The sequence below is a fragment of the Entelurus aequoreus genome, linkage group LG06 (genome assembly GCF_033978785.1).
Source record: "Entelurus aequoreus isolate RoL-2023_Sb linkage group LG06, RoL_Eaeq_v1.1, whole genome shotgun sequence".
NCBI classification, from domain to species: Eukaryota; Metazoa; Chordata; class Actinopteri; order Syngnathiformes; family Syngnathidae; genus Entelurus; species Entelurus aequoreus.
Window position 1 is genome coordinate 28,561,194 of NC_084736.1, and position 18,131 is coordinate 28,579,324.

Genomic DNA, 18,131 nt, shown 5'->3' on the forward strand with positions numbered 1-18,131 from the left:
TGGAGAATTATCGACTGAGCGGAGCCACTCGGTTTTAGGCGATACAGTTAGCTGCTGGAGGAAACGTTTAAAGATGTGGATGGTTCCGTGAGAACAGGAAATGTAAGACCTGGTTTTTCTGCGAAGGCCATCCCTAAAGCCATCCCTAAAGCTTCAAACTGCTCTTGTGTGTTTCTGCCATGTTTGCGGGTGTGGCTTCTTACTGTGTTGTCCTACGAGCTGGTAGAGCTGGGTCAGTTTGTCAGCGTGTTCTGAAGCGGGGTGGTTCGGCGGATGCGGCTCCGGACTGTGCCCCCCCTGCTGGGAGTGAGGCGGCGGCGTCTTGCTGCTGTAGCTGCAGACGAAGGACGGCAGGATGGTGGGGTAGTTCATGCCACCGTTCAGTCTCCTCAGCAAGGCCCCCATGCCTTGGCTGACCACCGACTGACCGCCGCTGTTCCCGTTAGAACTCCTTTGACCGACAGGGAGCGACTTCATCTCCAGCTCCTCCGCTCCTCCGGCGACTCCTTCTCCTCCCGAGTATTCGGCGCTAGTGGTGCCCATGGCGTGCTGGCCGCCGTTGGTGAGCCGGCAGTGGTGGTGCTGATGGTGTTGCAACAGGTTGTGGATGGGTCTCAACCACCGAGCGCTACCTGGGCCTCTGCTGGAGCCGGGGCCGTGTCCGTTACCTCCAGCGGTACCGCCTCCGCCATTGCCGTTAGGGTTCACCTTTTTACGACGTTTACTGGGGGGAGGAACACAAAAATGGTCACCGACACAGAACACAAATACCCTTCATTAAGAGATGTTGGAGGATCTTTTTCTTTGTTTTTTGAACACAATCATCTGAAGTAATGTGAAGACTTTTCATTTCCAAACATTCATAATAATTATATTTAGGACTGTCGAAAAAAACAAGTTAACTCTTGTGATTGATGGCAAAAAAGTATTGCCTTAATTGTGTTAATCACTCCATTTATTTTGACCCGCACATGCTCCTTTATTTTAACCGTGGATGTTACCTGAAACCAGTGCAAAGATTTTAAAAATATATTCTTCTTTTCTCCCCCCTTTGTGTATTTTTTGTAATATTTTTGCTGGGGTTTTTTTTTACATTTATTTTCCACCTTTCTTTCATTTTTTCCCTTTTTTTCATTTCTCCCTTTTATCCATGTATCCCCTTAATGTCTTTTTTTTTTTTTTACCTTTTTTCCCATATTTCACCGCTTCCCCCACCCCATTGTTTCCTTTTTTCCCTTTTTCATTTTTCCCTCTTTTCATTTCCACATTTTTAATTTCCCCCCCTTTTTTAAGTAGGTCCCCTTTTTTCAATGCCCCCTTTTTTTTTCATGTTTACCCTTTTTCATTTCACCCCATTTTTTTCATTTCCCCCCTTTTTTCATTTTCTCTTTTTTTTCATTTTACCCCTTTATTAATTCCCCCCTTTTTTCCCACTTTTCTTCATTTCCCCCTTTTTTCATTTCCTCTTTTTTTTCTTTCATTTTACCCCTTTCTTAATTGTTATCTCTTTTTTAAAATGTGTTCCACATTTTTTAATGTGCCACTTTCACCCCTATTTTTACCCCTTTTTGAATCCCCTCCCTTTCTTTCCCCCCATTAACTAAAAATGTTTCCCTTTTCTAATTTTCCCCCTTTTTTTCATGTTTACCCTTTTTCATTTCACCCCATTTTTTTCATTTTGACCCTTTTTATTTTCTCTCTTTTTTATGTATCCCCTTCCTTAAATTTGTCCCTCTTTTTTAATTTTTTCAACCTTTTTTAATTTCCACCTTTTTAATGTCCCACCTTTTTTAAGTTGTTCCCCTTTTTTCATTTCACCCCATTTTTTTTAAATTCCCCCCCCCTTTTTAGTTTGTCCACCTTTTTTTATTACCCTTCTTTTTCATTGTCTCTCTTTTTTTCATTTTCCCCCTTTCTTAATTCCCCTCCCCTTTTTTTTATTTTTCCACTTTTTTTAATTTCCCCCTTTTTTAATGTTCTCTTTTTTTTCCATTTCACCCCTTTCTTAATTCCCCCTTTTTGTCCCACTTTTTTCATTTCCCCCTTTTTTCATTTCCTCTTTTTTTTGTTTCATTTTACCCACTTCTTAATTTTTTTCTCTTTTTTAAAATGTGTTCCACATTTTTTAATGTTCCCCTTTTACCCTTATTTTTACCCCTTTTTGAATCCCCTCCCTTTCTTTCCCCTCATTAACTAAAAATGTTTCCCTTTTCTAATTTTCCCCACTTTTTTCACGTTTTCCTCTATGTTTCCAGTTTAAGGGTGAGCGATGCTAACAACAACACGTCGGCTAATCTTGGCGGTATCTTCACCACAGTTGGCCAACTTGTCAAAGCACTACATCTTCAACTCCTGCCTCGTCAATAACACATCTCCACTTTGGCGAGCCTTTGATCTGAGCGATGCTAAAATACGAGACGTAGCAGTACTCCATGGGACTCGGCGCCACACGTAATGCTAACAAGACCGCTACCAGTGAGATTTACTCAGTTGATGCACTTTATCTTTGATATCATCAGCTCCACTAGACGTTGGTGAGCCTTTGACGTGATGACAATGCGGTACACGCAATGCTAACAATACAGAATGCTAATAACTCGGCTAATGGTCATAGCTGCCACTGCCCAGTAGACCAACTTACGCCCGTGGTTTCGGCACATGGAAGCCTAGTTCTGATTTAGAGGAATTACCAAAGTTGTGATGAAGTACACTATATTGCCAAAAGTATTTGGCCACCTGCCTTGACTCACATATGTACTGGAAGTGCCATCCCATTCCTAACCCATAGGGTTCAAAATGATGTGGGTGCACCTTTTGCAGCTATTACAGCTTCAACTCTTCTGGGAAGGCTGTCCACAAGTTTGCGGAGTGCGTTTATAGGAATTTTTTCACCATTCTTCCAAAAGCGCATTGGTGAGGTCACACAATGATGTTGGTTGAGAAGGCCTGGCTCTCAGTCTCAGTTCTAATTAATCCCAAAGGTGTTCTATCGGGTTCAGGTCAGGACTCTGTGCAGGCCAGTCAAGTTCATCCACACCAGAATCTGTCATCCATGTTTTTATGGACCTTGCTTTGTGCACTGGTGCACAGTCATGTTGGAAGAGGAAGGGGCCCGCTCCAAACTGTTCCCACAAGGTTGGGAGCATGGAATTTACCAAACTGTTTTGGTATCCTGGAGCATTCAAAGTTCATTTCACTGGAACTAAGGGGCCAAGCCCAACTCCTGAAAAACAACCCCACACCATAATTCCTCCTCCACCAAATTTCACACTCGGCACAATGCAGTCCGAAATGTAGCGTTCTCCTGGCAACCTCCAAACCCAGACTGGTCCATCAGATTGCCAGATGGAAAAGCGTGATTCATCACTCCAGAGAAGGCGTCTCCACTGCTCTAGAGTCCAGTGGCGACGTGCTTTACACCACTGCATCCCACGCTTTGCATTGGACTTGGTGATGTATGGCTTAGAATGCAGCTGCTCGGCCATGGAAAACCATTCCATGAAGCTCTCTGCGTACTGTACGTGGGCTAATTGGAAGGTTACATGAAGTTTGGAGCTTTGTAGCAACTGACTGTGCAGAAAGTCTTTGCACTATGCGCTTCAGCATCCGCTGACCCCTCTCTGTCACTTTACGTGGCCTACCACTTGGTGGCTGACTTGATGTTGTTCCCAAACTCTTCCATTTTCTTATACTAAAGCCGACAGTTGACTTTGGAATATTTAGGAGCGAGGAAATTTCACGACTGGATTTGTTGCACAGGTGGCATCCTCTGACAGTTCCACGCTGGAAATCACTGAGCTCCGTAGAGTGGCCCATTCTTTCACAATTGTTTGTAGAAACAGTCTCCATGCCTAAGTGCTTGATTGTATACACCTGTGGCCGGGCCAAGTGATTAGGACACCTGATTCTCATCATTTGGATGGGTGGGCAAATACTTTTGGCAATATAGTGTATTTCTAGGTAGTGGTTATGTTGTAGTGGCCGGGAGACAACCATAGCAATGACGCTTGGAGGATCCTCCGGGCTACCACATGCTGTATATTGGGTAAAAGGAGCGTCGAGGTGACTATATGGGTGTTATTTCATGATTAAATACCTCGAATTACGTAAAAACAATGTTTATTTTAGGCTCCAACTATGCAAATATTAGTTTATTTTCGTAAAATCCTTTTTAGCGGGTATTCGCTTACCACGGTCAGGCCTGGAGGCGGGATTTTTAGAATGCATTTTATTCGAGCACACCTTTCCGGAAGCTTATATCTGACCTGTGCCAGCTGGAGTACACCCTCTGCAGCCGGCGCGTGAGCTTGCGATACAGGTGACTGATGTAGCGCAGCATCTCCTCGTAGCACGAGCCCGGCTCGCTGTAGCTGGCCAGCGTGGAGTCGTTGGACATGTAGCGAGCGCGCTGCTCCCGCATCAGGGCGTTCTCGCGCTGCTTGGTCTCAGAGAACTGGGTGGCGATGACCACCAGGCACAAGTTGATCATGAAGAAGGAGCCCACCTGGTCGGCGACGTGGGGACGAAGAAGAAGCTCGGTGAGAAGCAAATAAAGCTAAAATGCTATCTGGAAAATGAACGTAAAGAAAAAAACAATAACATGTACATAAAGCAGGGGTGTCCGAACTATGGCCCGCGAGAGTTGTCAATTCATTTTAAAAAGTAAGTTAATGTGTTGCTACCTTGCCACCACCCCGCTAACAAAGTGATTACTTCAGGTCTATGGCCACTTATTATGCTTTGAAAGAGCGTGAGCGCAGTATTAACTTATACGACCCAATGCAAACAACCGTCCCTAGTCATGTTGTAAAAAAAAAATATTGACAGACATGGTCACACTTGACACAATATATCACAATTTGTGGATATTATTAAAGAAAAAAAATGTCCATTCACCATGAAAAAAGTCAGGATTACACCTATTTAAAAGCAAAGCATGATGGGAAAATGCAAAACAATTTCAACACTTATCCATGTTTGGATCATTTTACCTGCTTGATATTTCTGATTGATTACAAAACTTTAAGGAGCTCGTCCAAGAAGTAAACTTTCACACACTCCAAATATCCAATTATATTAATTATCAATTATACATTCATTCAACTATTATGATATAATATATATACATCTTTATACATATAGATGTATATATATATATATACATATATATAGTCGAGGTTTCTGTGGTGTATCCGTTATACAGTGCTCGATATACGGAATATATGTTAGATCAGGAAAAAACACAGAGGCTATTTCATCCCTACAAGCCTAAAATTCCCTGAGGAGAAAGGAAACCTGAGAAACAGGCTTGTAGGGATGAAATAGCTTCCATGTTTTTTCCTGACCTAACTTGTATATATACATATATACAGTATATACATACATACATCTATATTCATATTTATGCATATATATATATATATATATATATATATATATATATATATATATATATATATATATATATATATATATATATATATATATATATATATATATATATATATATGTATAAAATTGGATATTAACAATATGTAAAAGTTGAACTTCTATCTTGTTTACTTCTGTGACAACCTCCTTAAAAGTTTGGATACATGTGGACAGAGTGTTTTGCATTTTTCCCATAATGCATAGTAATGGATGTAATGGGTGTAATTTAGAAAATGTTGATGGTGTTTGGACATTTTTTTTTTCATAATATCCACAAAGTTCAGTGAGCAGGTTGTGTCATGTGTGACCATGTGTGTTAACCTTTATGTCCGTTGCATTTATTTATGTATCTTTTGCACCATGACTTGGGAAGGTTGTTTGGGTTGTGTCATATAGGTGCTTTAATTTCACAGCACTTTCACGGGTCATCAATCTGATTTACTCACATTGTGCACCAGGTGGCTTAAAACATGTAGCGTTCAGAAACGATCTGCTTTTTGAAGATTAATTCGCCTTGTTGAACTTGTGACTTTTTTCTGGACACCCCTCTGGAGGTATCGTTTGATCATTCAAACGATACCTCCAGATGAGCACTCTCTGTGCTGCTGGAGTGATCGCCAAGTGCAAAGAGCACTGGGTTGGGACGTGGCGCCGTTGGATTTTACGTGAATTTGATGGGTGCCAAAAACGTACTAGATTCAGTACCCATCCCCAATTACGGTAATGCCTAAAATGGCCGACGTACTGTAAATAATACATGTTATTATGAATGTTACTACAATACACATACACTCACAGTGTGTCTACAAAACGGTGTTGGAGAGTTTTGGATGCTTTTTAGAGGGCTTTCAAGGCGGAACAGCCCCACATTATTATCTGCCTCTTACTAGCAGTTGTTTACTGTTTAGAATATGCGGTGTGTGGACGATGGGCAACAATTTTATTTTTTTAAGTGACGTTTTCCTTCAAAAAGCCTGACCAAGGAGCTCGGTAACAATGTTTGGACGTCGCTTATCTTGTTGTCATGGCAACGTGAGCAACATTACCTCATCGTCAACATTCTTAAAGGCTATAAAACAAGCAGTTGATGGAAAAAAACAATACAATAAACCGGTCATAAAAAGGATAATGAAAGTCACTATTTAATTAAGATACTAGCGGTGGAGCTAGCAAATGATGATAACGAGGCCGACATCTATTATCATAGTGACATGATAACGTCATAAATCATGACATGGGTGAGTTGATTAAACGGGCTATTCGGATCATCAATCAAAATGCTAATGTGACATATGCGTTAATAATTTCATCATTTTTTAAACTATTTTCTCTGACTTTTTCTATAATTCATCATTACTTTAACCCTCCCGTGTCCTTAAAGCAGCCTCATTTGCCCCCGAATGTGTGTCCCTCTATTCTCCAAACGCATAAAACGAGCTTTTGCATCAAACGACAGGCTGCAAAAATAGGACTTCATCTTTGAAAAAGAACCCTCTCAGAAGCGCGATAAGGACGACATCATATACACGACATCATATACACGACATCATAAACAGGACAGCAGTCGGTGGCCGTGCTTGCGGCGCCGTTTAGAAAAAACAGGGTTATTTCGGGTTTTTCCAGGGAGCAGAGATGCAGGCGCACAAAGCACATCATTCAGGGGGCGACGTGTCAAATGTATGCAAATTGGAAAGGAATTTAAACCGCCACACTGCAGAGCGATGCGGCGCTGAGTGGTATCAAACAAACGTGTGCTAAAAGAGAGCTCAATGCATTCTGTATCTATCAAACATGGGTGTCCCGCTCCGATATTGATATCAGATATCGGTCCGATGTCAGCTAGTATCAGTCGATAGCGTCTTGCATTTAAAATGAGCGATACTAGCAGCCGTGCAGAGTGTTTACGTGTGTGTGATATCATGTGCGATACGTGCAGTCTTGCAGAGTGTTTACTTGTGTGTGATATCATGTGCAATAAAAGCAGTCCCGCAGAGTGTTTAATTGTGTGGGATATCATCTGCGATACAAGCAGTTTCGCAGAGCGTTTACTTGTGTGTGATATCATGTGCAATACGAGCAGTCCCGCAGTGTTTACTTGTGTGTGATATCATCTGCGATACAAGCAGTTTCGCAGAGCGTTTACTTGTGTGTGATATCATGTGCGATACGTGCAGTCCCGCAGAGTGTTTACTTGTGTGTGATATCGTCTGGGATACGTGCAGTCCCGCAGAGTGTTTACTTGTGTGTGTGATATCATGTGCGATACAAACAGTCCCGCAGAGTGTTTACTTGTGTGTGTGATATCATGTGCGATACAAGCAGTACCGCAAAGTGTTTACTTGTGTGTGATATCACATGCAATAAAAGCAGTCCCGCAGAGTGATTTTGTGTGTGACATCATGTGCGATACAAGCAGTACCACAGGGTATTTACTTGTGTGTAACATCATGTTTGATACACGTAGTGCCGCAGAGTGTTTACTTGTGTGTGATATCATGTGCGATACAAGCAGTCCCGCAGTTTCACTTGTGTGTGATATATATGCGATACAGGCAGTTCCACAGAGTGTTTACTTGTGTGTGATAACATGTGCGATACAAGTAGTGCCGCAGAGTGTTTACTTGTGTCTGATATCATGTGCGATACAAGCAGTCACGCAGGGTGTCTACTTGTGTGTGATATAATGTGCGATACGAGCAGTCACGCAGAGTTTACTTGTGTGTGATATAGTGTGAGATATAAGCAGTCCCGCAATTTTTACTTGTGTCTGATATCATGTGTGATCCGAGCAGTCAGTCCCGCAGTTTGTTTACTTGTGTGTGATATCATGTGCAATACGAGCAGTCCTGCAGATTGTTTACTTGTGAGATATCATGTGCGATACAAGCAATCCTGCAGAGTGTTTACTTGTGTGTGATATCATGTGCGATACAAGCAGTCTCGCAGTGTTTACTTGTGTGTGATATAATGTGCGATACGAGTGTGTGATATCACATGCAAGTAACTTACTTTTGTGGGATATCATGTGCAATAAAAGCAGTCCCGCAGAGTGTTTGCTCGTGTGTGATATCATCTGCGATACAAGCAGTCCCGCAGAGTGTTTACTTGTGTTTGAAATCATGTGCTATACAAGCAGTCCCGTAGAGTGTTTACTTGTGTGTGATATCATGTGCGGTTTAAGCAGTTCCGCAGTGTTTACTTGTGTGTGATATCATGTGCGATACGAGCAGTCCCGCATAATGTTTACTTGTGTGATATCATGTGTAATACAAACAGTCCTGCACAGTGTTTACTTGTGTGTGATATCATGTGCAATAAAAGCAGTCCTGCAGCGTGTTTACTTGTGTGTGATATCATGTGCGATACAAGCAGTCCCGCAGAGTGTTTACTTGTGTGTGATATCATGTGTGATACAAGCAGTCAAGAACAAAAACAAGGCCATGAACAAGTACAAGACCAAGAACAAGACGATGAACAAGAACAAGAAGATGAACAAGACCAAAAAAAGGCAATGAACATAAACAAAAAACAGACATTGAACAAAAACAAAACGATGAACAAGACCAAAACGATGAACGAAAATAAGACAAACAAAAACAAGACAATGAACAAAAACAAGACGATGAACAAGAACAAGACGATGAACAAGAAAAAGATGATGCACAAGAACAAGACGATGAGCAAAAATAAGATTAACAAAAACAAGACAATAAACAAGAACAAGACGATGAACAAGAACAAAATTATGAACAAGAACAAGACGATGAACATGAACAACAAAAAGATGATGAACAAAAACAAGACGATGAACATAACCAAGACAATGAACAAAAACAAAAACAAGACGATAAACAGTAACAAAAACTAGATGATGAACAAGAACAAGACGATGAACACGAACAAGAAGAAGACGATGAACAAGAACAAAAACAAAATGATGAACATGATTAAGACGATGAAAAAGAACAAGACGATGAACAAGAACAAAAACAAGACAAACAAAAACAAGAATAAGACGATGAACAAAAACACGACGATGACCAAAAACAAGACAAACATAAACAAGATGATGAACATGAACCACAACAAGACTATGAACATAAACAAGGCGATGAAAAAAATCCAGACGATGAACAATAACAAGACGATGAACAAGAACATAAACAAGAAGATGGACAAAAACAAGACGATGAACAAGAACAAGACGATGAACATGAACAAAAACAAGACGATGGACGAAAACAAGACGATGAACAAAAACAAGACGATGAACAAGAAAAACACGATAAACAAAAACAAGACGATGAACAAGAAAAAGACGATAAACAAGAACAAGACGATGAACAAAAACAAGAACAAGACGGTAAAAAAAACAAGATGATGAACAAAAACAAGACGATGAACAAAAACAAGAACAAGACGATAAACAAAAACAAGGACAAGACGATGAACAAAAACAAGATGATGAACATGAACAAGAACAAGACGATGAACATAAACAAGACGAAGAAAAAATCAATATGATGAATAAGAACAAGACTATGAACAAAAACAAGAACAAGATGGTAAAAAAAAGACGAACAAAAACAAGACGATGAACAAAAACAAGACGATGGACAAAAACAAGACGATGAACAAAAACAAGACGATGAACAAGAAAAAGAAGATAAATAAGAACAAGACGATAAACAAAAACAAGAACAAGACGGTAAAAAAAAACAAGATGATGAACAAAAACAAGACGATGAACAAAAACAAGAACAAGACGATGAACAAAAACAAGATAATGAACATGAACAAGAACAAGACGATGAACATAAACAAGACGAAGAAAAAATCAAGATGATGAATAAGAACAAGACGATGAACAAAAACAAGAACAAGATGGTAAAAAAAAGACGAACAAAAACAAGACGATGAACAAAAACAAGACGATGGACAAAAACAAGACGATGAACAAAAACAAGACGATGAACAAGAAAAAGACGATAAATAAGAACAAGACGATGAACAAAAACAAGAACAAGACGGTAAAAAAAACAAGATGATGAACAAAAACAAGACGATGAACAAAAACAAGAACAAGACGATAAACAAAAACAAAGACAAGACAATGAACAAAAACAAGATGATGAACATGAACAAGAACAAGACGATGAACATAAACAAGACGAAGAAAAAATCAAGATGATGAATAAGAACAAGACGATTTACAAAAACAAGAACAAGATGGTAAAAAAAAGACGAACAAAAACAAGACGATGAACAAAAACAAGACGATGGACAAAAACAAGACGATGAACAAAAACAAGACGATGGACAAGAAAAAGAAGATAAATAAGAACAAGACGAACAAAAACAAGAACAAGACAGTAAAAAAAACAAGATGATGAACAAAAACAAGACGATGAACAAAAACAAGAAAAAGACGATAAACAAAAACAAGGACAAGACGATGAACAAAAACAAGATGATGAACATGAACAAGAACAAGACGATGAACAAAAACAAGATGATGAACATGAACAAGAACAAGACGATGAACATAAACAAGACGAAGAAAAAATCAAGATGATGAATAAGAACAAGACGATGAACAAAAACAAGAACAAGATGGTAAAAAAAAGACGAACAAAAACAAGACGATGAACAAAAACAAGACGATGGACAAAAACAAGACGATGAACAAAAACAAGACGATGAACAAGAAAAAGACGATAAATAAGAACAAGACGATGAACAAAAACATAAACAAGACGGTAAAAAAAACAAGATGATGAACAAAAACAAGACGATGAACAAAAACAAGACGATGAACAAAAACAAGAACAAGACGATAAACAAAAACAAAGACAAGACAATGAACAAAAACAAGATGATGAACATGAACAAGAATAAGACGATGAACATAAACAAGACGAAGAAAAAATCAAGATGATGAATAAGAACAAGACGATTAACAAAAACAAGAACGAGATGGTAAAAAAAAGACGAACAAAAACAAGACGATGAACAAAAACAAGACGATGAACAACAACAAGACGATGAACAAGAACAAGACGGTAAAAAAAAAAAAAATGAACAAAAACAAGACAGACAAAAACAAGATGATGAACAAAAAGAAGATGATGAACAAAAACAAGATGATGAACAAGAACAAGACAATGAACAAAAACAAGAACAAGACGATGAACAAGAACAAGATGATGGTCAAAACAAAATGATGAACAAGAACAAAAGAAAAACAAACAAAAAGAAGACGGTGAACAAAAAGAAGACGATGAACAAAAACAAGATGATGAACAAGAACAAAAAGAAGAAGAACAAAAACAAGACGATGAACAAAAACAAAAACAAGACGATAAACAAAAACAAAACGATGAACAAGAACAAGACGATGAACAAGAACAAGACGACGAACAAAAACAAGAACAAGACGATGAACAAAAAACAAGAACAAGACGATGAACAAGAACAAGACGATGATCAAAAACCAGACGATGAACAAGAACAAGATGATAAACAAAAACAAGATAATAAACAAGAACAAGACAAACAAAAACAAGACGATGATCGTGAACAATAATAAGTCATGTATGTGTGATTCCTGTTGATATCGTACCAGATCAATGTCAGTATCGGCCAACACACAAGGCTCCTAATAATGGGCATGGTATGGCAGGTGAAAAAGTATTGGGACACCCGTGTCATTTAGATATCCTTTTGTCTGACTGATATCATCTGAGGGCAAGTTGGTGAAAAGAAACAAGACGGTGTGTTACTTACAATAATGAGCAGTATAAAATATACAAAATTGTAGAAGGAATGAGCATCCATGACATAGTACATGATATCCACCCATCCTTCCAGCGTGATGACCTGTGGAGAGAAGAGAAAGTGAGTTATTTATTACCAGGAAGTGCACACTTGCAACCTTAAAATATCTTTGCAATCTATTGTTTCTGCCAGCCATGTTACAAATAACCTTATTCTTTATGTGCTAGTGTGTGTGTGTGTGTGTATGTGTGTGTGTGTGTGTGTGTGTGTGTGTGTGTGTGTGTGTGTTTGTCTGTGTGTGTGTGTGTGTGTGTGTGTGTGTGTGTGTGCGTGTGTGTGTGTGTGGGTGTGGGTGTGTGTGTGTGTGTGTGTGTGTGTGTGTGTGTATACGCCAAAGGACTGACACAGCTCCTTAGTGGAGCTGTGTCATCATTTTCATCCATGCTTTTCTGGACCTTGTCTATTAATAACACAAAACAGCAGATCTTGATTTAATTTATTCAATTTTTATGACACGCCGATAAAGGTGCATTAAAAGAAAGACGTAGTACGAAATGATGTCGTTTAAAATGAAATTAGACTCGTTAGACGTCTCCTCAGGACGTCAGCTCAGACAAAAACGTCGGAAAAATGGAAATTATTGTTTTGTTTTGTGGATTTGGCACCCCCATAAATAAGGAGGAAGAGCAAGAAAAAGAAGAAACATAACAACAATGACTAAAAGAAGAACAAGACGATAAACTAAAAGAACAAAAACAAAAAAAAGCGGAAGAAAGAGAATAATACGAAAAAGAAGACAAAGGAAAACAACTAAAAGTAAAACAAAACAAATAAAAATAAAAAGAAGAAAATTAAGGAAAAAATTAACAACAAGAAAAACAAAACGAAGAAAAGCAAATTAAGAAAAACAAAAACAAAATGTAAAAGAACAAAAAGAAGAGCAAAAAGAGAAAAATGAGGGGAAAGAACAAGAAGAAGAAAAAGAAACAAATAACAGGAAGAAAAAAAACAAGAAAAAGAAGAAAAAAATGAAGGAAAAACATGAAGAAAAAACATGAAGGAAAAACATGAAGGAAAAGAAGTACAACAAGAAGAAGCCAAACAAAAAAAAACAAGAAGGAGCACGAAAACAAGAAAAATAAAAATAAAATCAAGAAAATAAAGCAATTTAAAAAGAAAAGTAGAACAACAAAAAGAATACAAAGAAAAAAAAACAAGAGGAAAACATTTACAAATGAAAGAAAAGAAGAACAAGAAGCAAAAGAAAAACAAGGAGCATGAAGAGAAGAAAACGGAAAAAAAATAAGAAAAAAAATGAAAAGAAAACAAGAAAAATAAAAATAAAATCAAGAAAATAAAGCAATTTAAAAATAAAAGTACAACAACAAAAAGAATACAAAGAAAAAAAACAAGAGGAAAACATTTACAAATGAAAGAAAAGAAGAACAAGAAGCAAAAGAAAAACAAGGAGCACGAAGAGAAGAAAAAGAAAAAAAATAAGAAAAAAATGAAAAGAAAAGAAGAAAAAGGAACAATAGAAAAAAACAAGAAGAACAAAAAGAAAATACATGAAGAAAAATAAGAACAACAACTAAAAGAAAAACGAAAAGGAGCACAAGAACATGAAAAAGAAAAAGAAAATTAAGAAAATTAAGAAAAACAAACAATTGAAAAAGAAAAAAACAAAAACAAAAAGAAGAAAAAGAACAAGAGAGGAAAAAAGAACAAATGAAGGAAAAGAACATTAAGAAGAAGAAAAACAAGAAGAAGCACAAGATCAAGAAGAAGAAAAAGAAAAACAAGAAAAAGAATGAGAACAAAAAGAAGAAAATGGAGGAAAAGGACACCAAATAGGGAAAATAAAAGAAAAAAAAGAAAAAAGAAGAGGAAGAATAACAACAAAAACAACACAGTAGACATTTCAAATAGCCAATCAGAAATGAGGATTTACTGGCCGTTTATTCAAATCCCGCCCCTAAAAGTTGTAAAAAGGAGGAGAGCAACAACACAAAGAGAGCTTTTTATGCGCCTCATTGTGTTTTTTTTTTTTTTTTGATGCCATGCAACATTAAAACTTCAAATAAATTATTTGATGGACTGACAATATTATTTTAGACAATGAAAATGCAATCTGACAGGAGGATCCTCCTTGATGTACTCGGTTATGTTCGACACGGCGTCCTAATGAACAGACGTTGGAGCCACCAGCAAAAGTATTTTTCCAAAACTACAATCTTTTATTCATGTTGTTAATATTTCATGATTCCGACTGAATTAACTAAAAACTACAGCGAGTGAATAACGAGCATCTCATTTCAAATTCTGCTGCCCCTTTCTCCTCAGCATGTCACACTCCTTTTTAGTCAGCGGTGCCCTCAGGGGGCCACCTTAAATTATATGGCAGCCCACATTGAATGATGTGACAGGCCACCTAATAATGATGTGGCAGAACACGTTAGAAAATGTGGGAAACAACATGATAAGATGTAGAGGACCACCTAAATGTCGTGGAGGGCCACTTTGAAATGATGTGGCAGACCACATCAAATGATGTTGCAGACCATGTTAAAAGATGTAGCAGGCCACATAATAATGATGTAGCAGGCCACATAATAATGATGTGGCAGACCACGTTATAACATGTGGGAAACTCCGTGAAAAGATGTAGAGGACCACCTTAAATGTTGTGGCAGGCCAACTTGAATGATGAAGCGGACCACATAAATGATGTAGCAGACCATTTTAAAATATGTGGCAGGCCAGTTTGAATGACGTGGCGGACCACATAAATGATATAGTAGACCATGTTAAAATATGTGGCAGGCCAATTGGAATGATGTGGCAGACCACATTAAATGATATAGCAGACCATGTTAAAAGATGTAGCAGGCCACCTAATAATGATGTGGCAGACCACGTTATAAAATGTGGGAAACTAAGTGAAAAGATGTAGAGGACCACCTTAAATGTTGTGGCAGGCCACATTGAATGATGTGGCGGACCACATTAAATGATATAGCAGACCATGTTAAAATATGTGGCAGGTCAGTTTGAATAATGTGGTGGACCACATTAAATTATGTAGCAGACCATGTTAAAATATGTGGCAGGCCAAATGGAATGATGTGGCGGACCACATTAAATGATGTAGCAGGCCATTTAAAAGTTGTCGCAGGCCAGATTGAATGATGGGGTGGGCCACTTTAAATGATGTACCAGACCATGTTAAAAGATGTAGCCGGCCACCTAATAATGATGTGGCAGACCACGTTATGAAATGTGGGAAACTGCATGAAAAGATGTAGAGGACCACTTTGAATGATGTTGCGGACCATGTTAAAATATGTGGGAGGCCAGTTTGAATGACGTGGCGGACCACATTAAATGATATAGCAGACCATGTTAAAATATGTGGCAGGCCATTTAAAAGTTGTCGCAGGCCAAATTGAATGACGTGGCGGACCACCTTAAATGATGAAGCAGACCACTTTAAAAGATGTGGCATGCCACTTGGAATGACAAGGAAAAAAAATAATTAAATTATGTAGTAAACCACTTTAAAATATGTGGCAGCCCACATAAAATGATGTAGCAGACCATGTTAAAAGATATGGTGGGCCACCTAAATGATGGAGCAGACCATTTTTAAATAAGTGACAGCCCACTTGGAGTGGCGTGGCGGACCACATAAATTGATGTAGCAGACCACGTTAAAATATGTGGCAGTGCACTTTGAACGATATGGCAGGCCACTTTGAATGATGGAGCAGACCATGTTAAAATATGTGGCGGGCCACATTGAATGATGTGGTGGACCACCTTAAATGATGTAGCAGACCATGTTAAAAGATGTGGCAGGCCACTTTGAATGATATGGAGGGCCACATTAAATGACGGAGCAGACCACATTAAATAACATGCCTGACCACATTGAATGATGTGGCGGGCCACATTAGCACATGTGGCAGGACACATTGAATGACATCGCAGACCACCTTAAATGACATAGCAGACTATTAATAACATGCCAAGTCACATAAAATTAGGTGGAAAGCCACATTAAATGACTAAGCAGACCACGTTATACGATGTAGCAGGCCACTTTGAATAATGTGACGGCCACGTAAAATCAAGTGGCAGACTACGTTGAACGACATTGAGGGCCAATTTAAATAACAAAGCAGACCACATTCAATGATTTAGCAGACCAAATTGAATGATGTGGAAAACCACTTAAAATGACATAACAGGCCAAAATTAAATGATGTGGCAGATCACATTGAATAATGTGCCGGGCCACATAACATGACATGGCGGGCCATTTAAATGACGAGGAAGAACACGTTAAATAACGTAGCAGAACAAATATAATGACTTGGTGGGCCAAATTAAATGAAATTTGTTGGCCACTTTAAATGACGAGGAAGAGCATGTTAAATGACGTTGCAGACTAAATTGAATGATGTGGCGGGACACATTGAATGACATGGCGCGCCAGGTTAAATGGTGTTGAAGTCCATGTTGAATGATATGGCAGGCCACATAATTATGTGGCGGGCCACATAAACGATGTGGGAGACCATGTTGAATGACATGGTGGGCCAACTAAATGATGTGGAAGACCACTTTAAATGACGTAGCAGACCACATATAATGACTTGGCGGGCCAAATTAAATGAAATGGTTGGCCACTTTAAATGATGTGGTAGACAATGTTAAATGAAGTGGCAGACCACGTTGAATAACATGCTGGGCCAGATAAATGATGTGGAAGACCACATTGAATGACATGGCAGGCCACATAAGTGATGTGAAAGACTACTTTAAATGATATGAAAGACCACTTTAAATGACGCAGCAGACAAAATAGAATGATGTGTTGGGCCAAATTAAATGAAATGGCGGGCCACTTTAAATGATATGGTGGACAACGTGAAATGAAGTGGCAGACCACGTTGAATAACATGCTGGGCCATATAAAATTATGTAAAAGACCACATTAAATGATGTAGCAGACCACACTAAATAAGTTGCAGGTCACATAAAATTATGTGGCTGGCCAGATTCGGCCCCTGGGCCTTGAGTTTGACACCTGGTCTATGTCGTCCAATACCTCTTAGAGACAAACAACACCACATAACGGTTCCAAGTATTGACACTAATGTGATACGTTGTGTTGACTGAGTTTGCTGAGTGTCAGGAACGTTCTAGAAAGTAACACACCGAAATGTTCGAAGAACTAAGTACCAGCGTGCACTTTTAACACGGCCTACCTGGAAAATAGCGATCCAAGCATATCCGATGTTGTCAAAGTTGACGGCTCCTTTGTGCGGGTTGAAGTCCCCCGGGCGACACACGTTGTAATACTGGTTCCAATTAACACACCCATTGACGCTGCCCCCTCCCACAGCAGGGGGCGGACTCTGCCGAGACGCCGGCAGCGAACACTCGACCTTGGCCTCCGCGGAGGGCGGGACGTCGTGGCACCGCAGCATCCCGTTCTCGCGAGCTGCCGAGCAGATGAAGGGGCTGTCCTCGCCGTCCTCCGACATGTAGTAGGGACTGATGGACAGGTTGTATATTCTGGACAAGAGAACAAAAACCATGGTTTGAATTGGGCTTTCAAAGTTAACGCGATAATAACGAGGTGACGCTAATTTCATTCATCAGCACAATTTTTGTTTTGCTGCATGATTAACGTGCTACAGAAACAGACTAGGATATTCGACAAAAATTTTATAATTTTGGTTGACGATGGAGCGTTAGGCTTCCTCAACGCTATGTAGCGTCCATGCTAGTGCGCTAACGGCTAACAAACTGTTTCTTACGGGGAACATTATCACCAAAAGGACTAAAGGACAAGAAATAGCTAAACATTCGACACTACACACTGTAGGCAGATACAAAAGAGCTTAGCTAACCGC

At 39.0% G+C, this 18,131-nt stretch overlaps 1 protein-coding gene across 1 annotated transcript in view; it reads right to left on the reverse strand.

Annotated features, from left to right (window-relative positions):
• Positions 1-18,131, reverse strand: part of LOC133652726 (voltage-dependent T-type calcium channel subunit alpha-1H-like) — a 70,918-nt gene that overhangs the window by 22,088 nt on the left and 30,699 nt on the right. Inside the window, exons 5-8 of the mRNA XM_062051778.1 lie at positions 17,481-17,790; positions 12,217-12,309; positions 4,266-4,504; positions 204-724 (exon numbers count right to left, since the gene is read on the reverse strand). Coding sequence (XP_061907762.1) covers positions 204-724; positions 4,266-4,504; positions 12,217-12,309; positions 17,481-17,790 — 1,163 coding nt within the window. The remainder of the gene's footprint in view (positions 1-203; positions 725-4,265; positions 4,505-12,216; positions 12,310-17,480; positions 17,791-18,131) is intronic.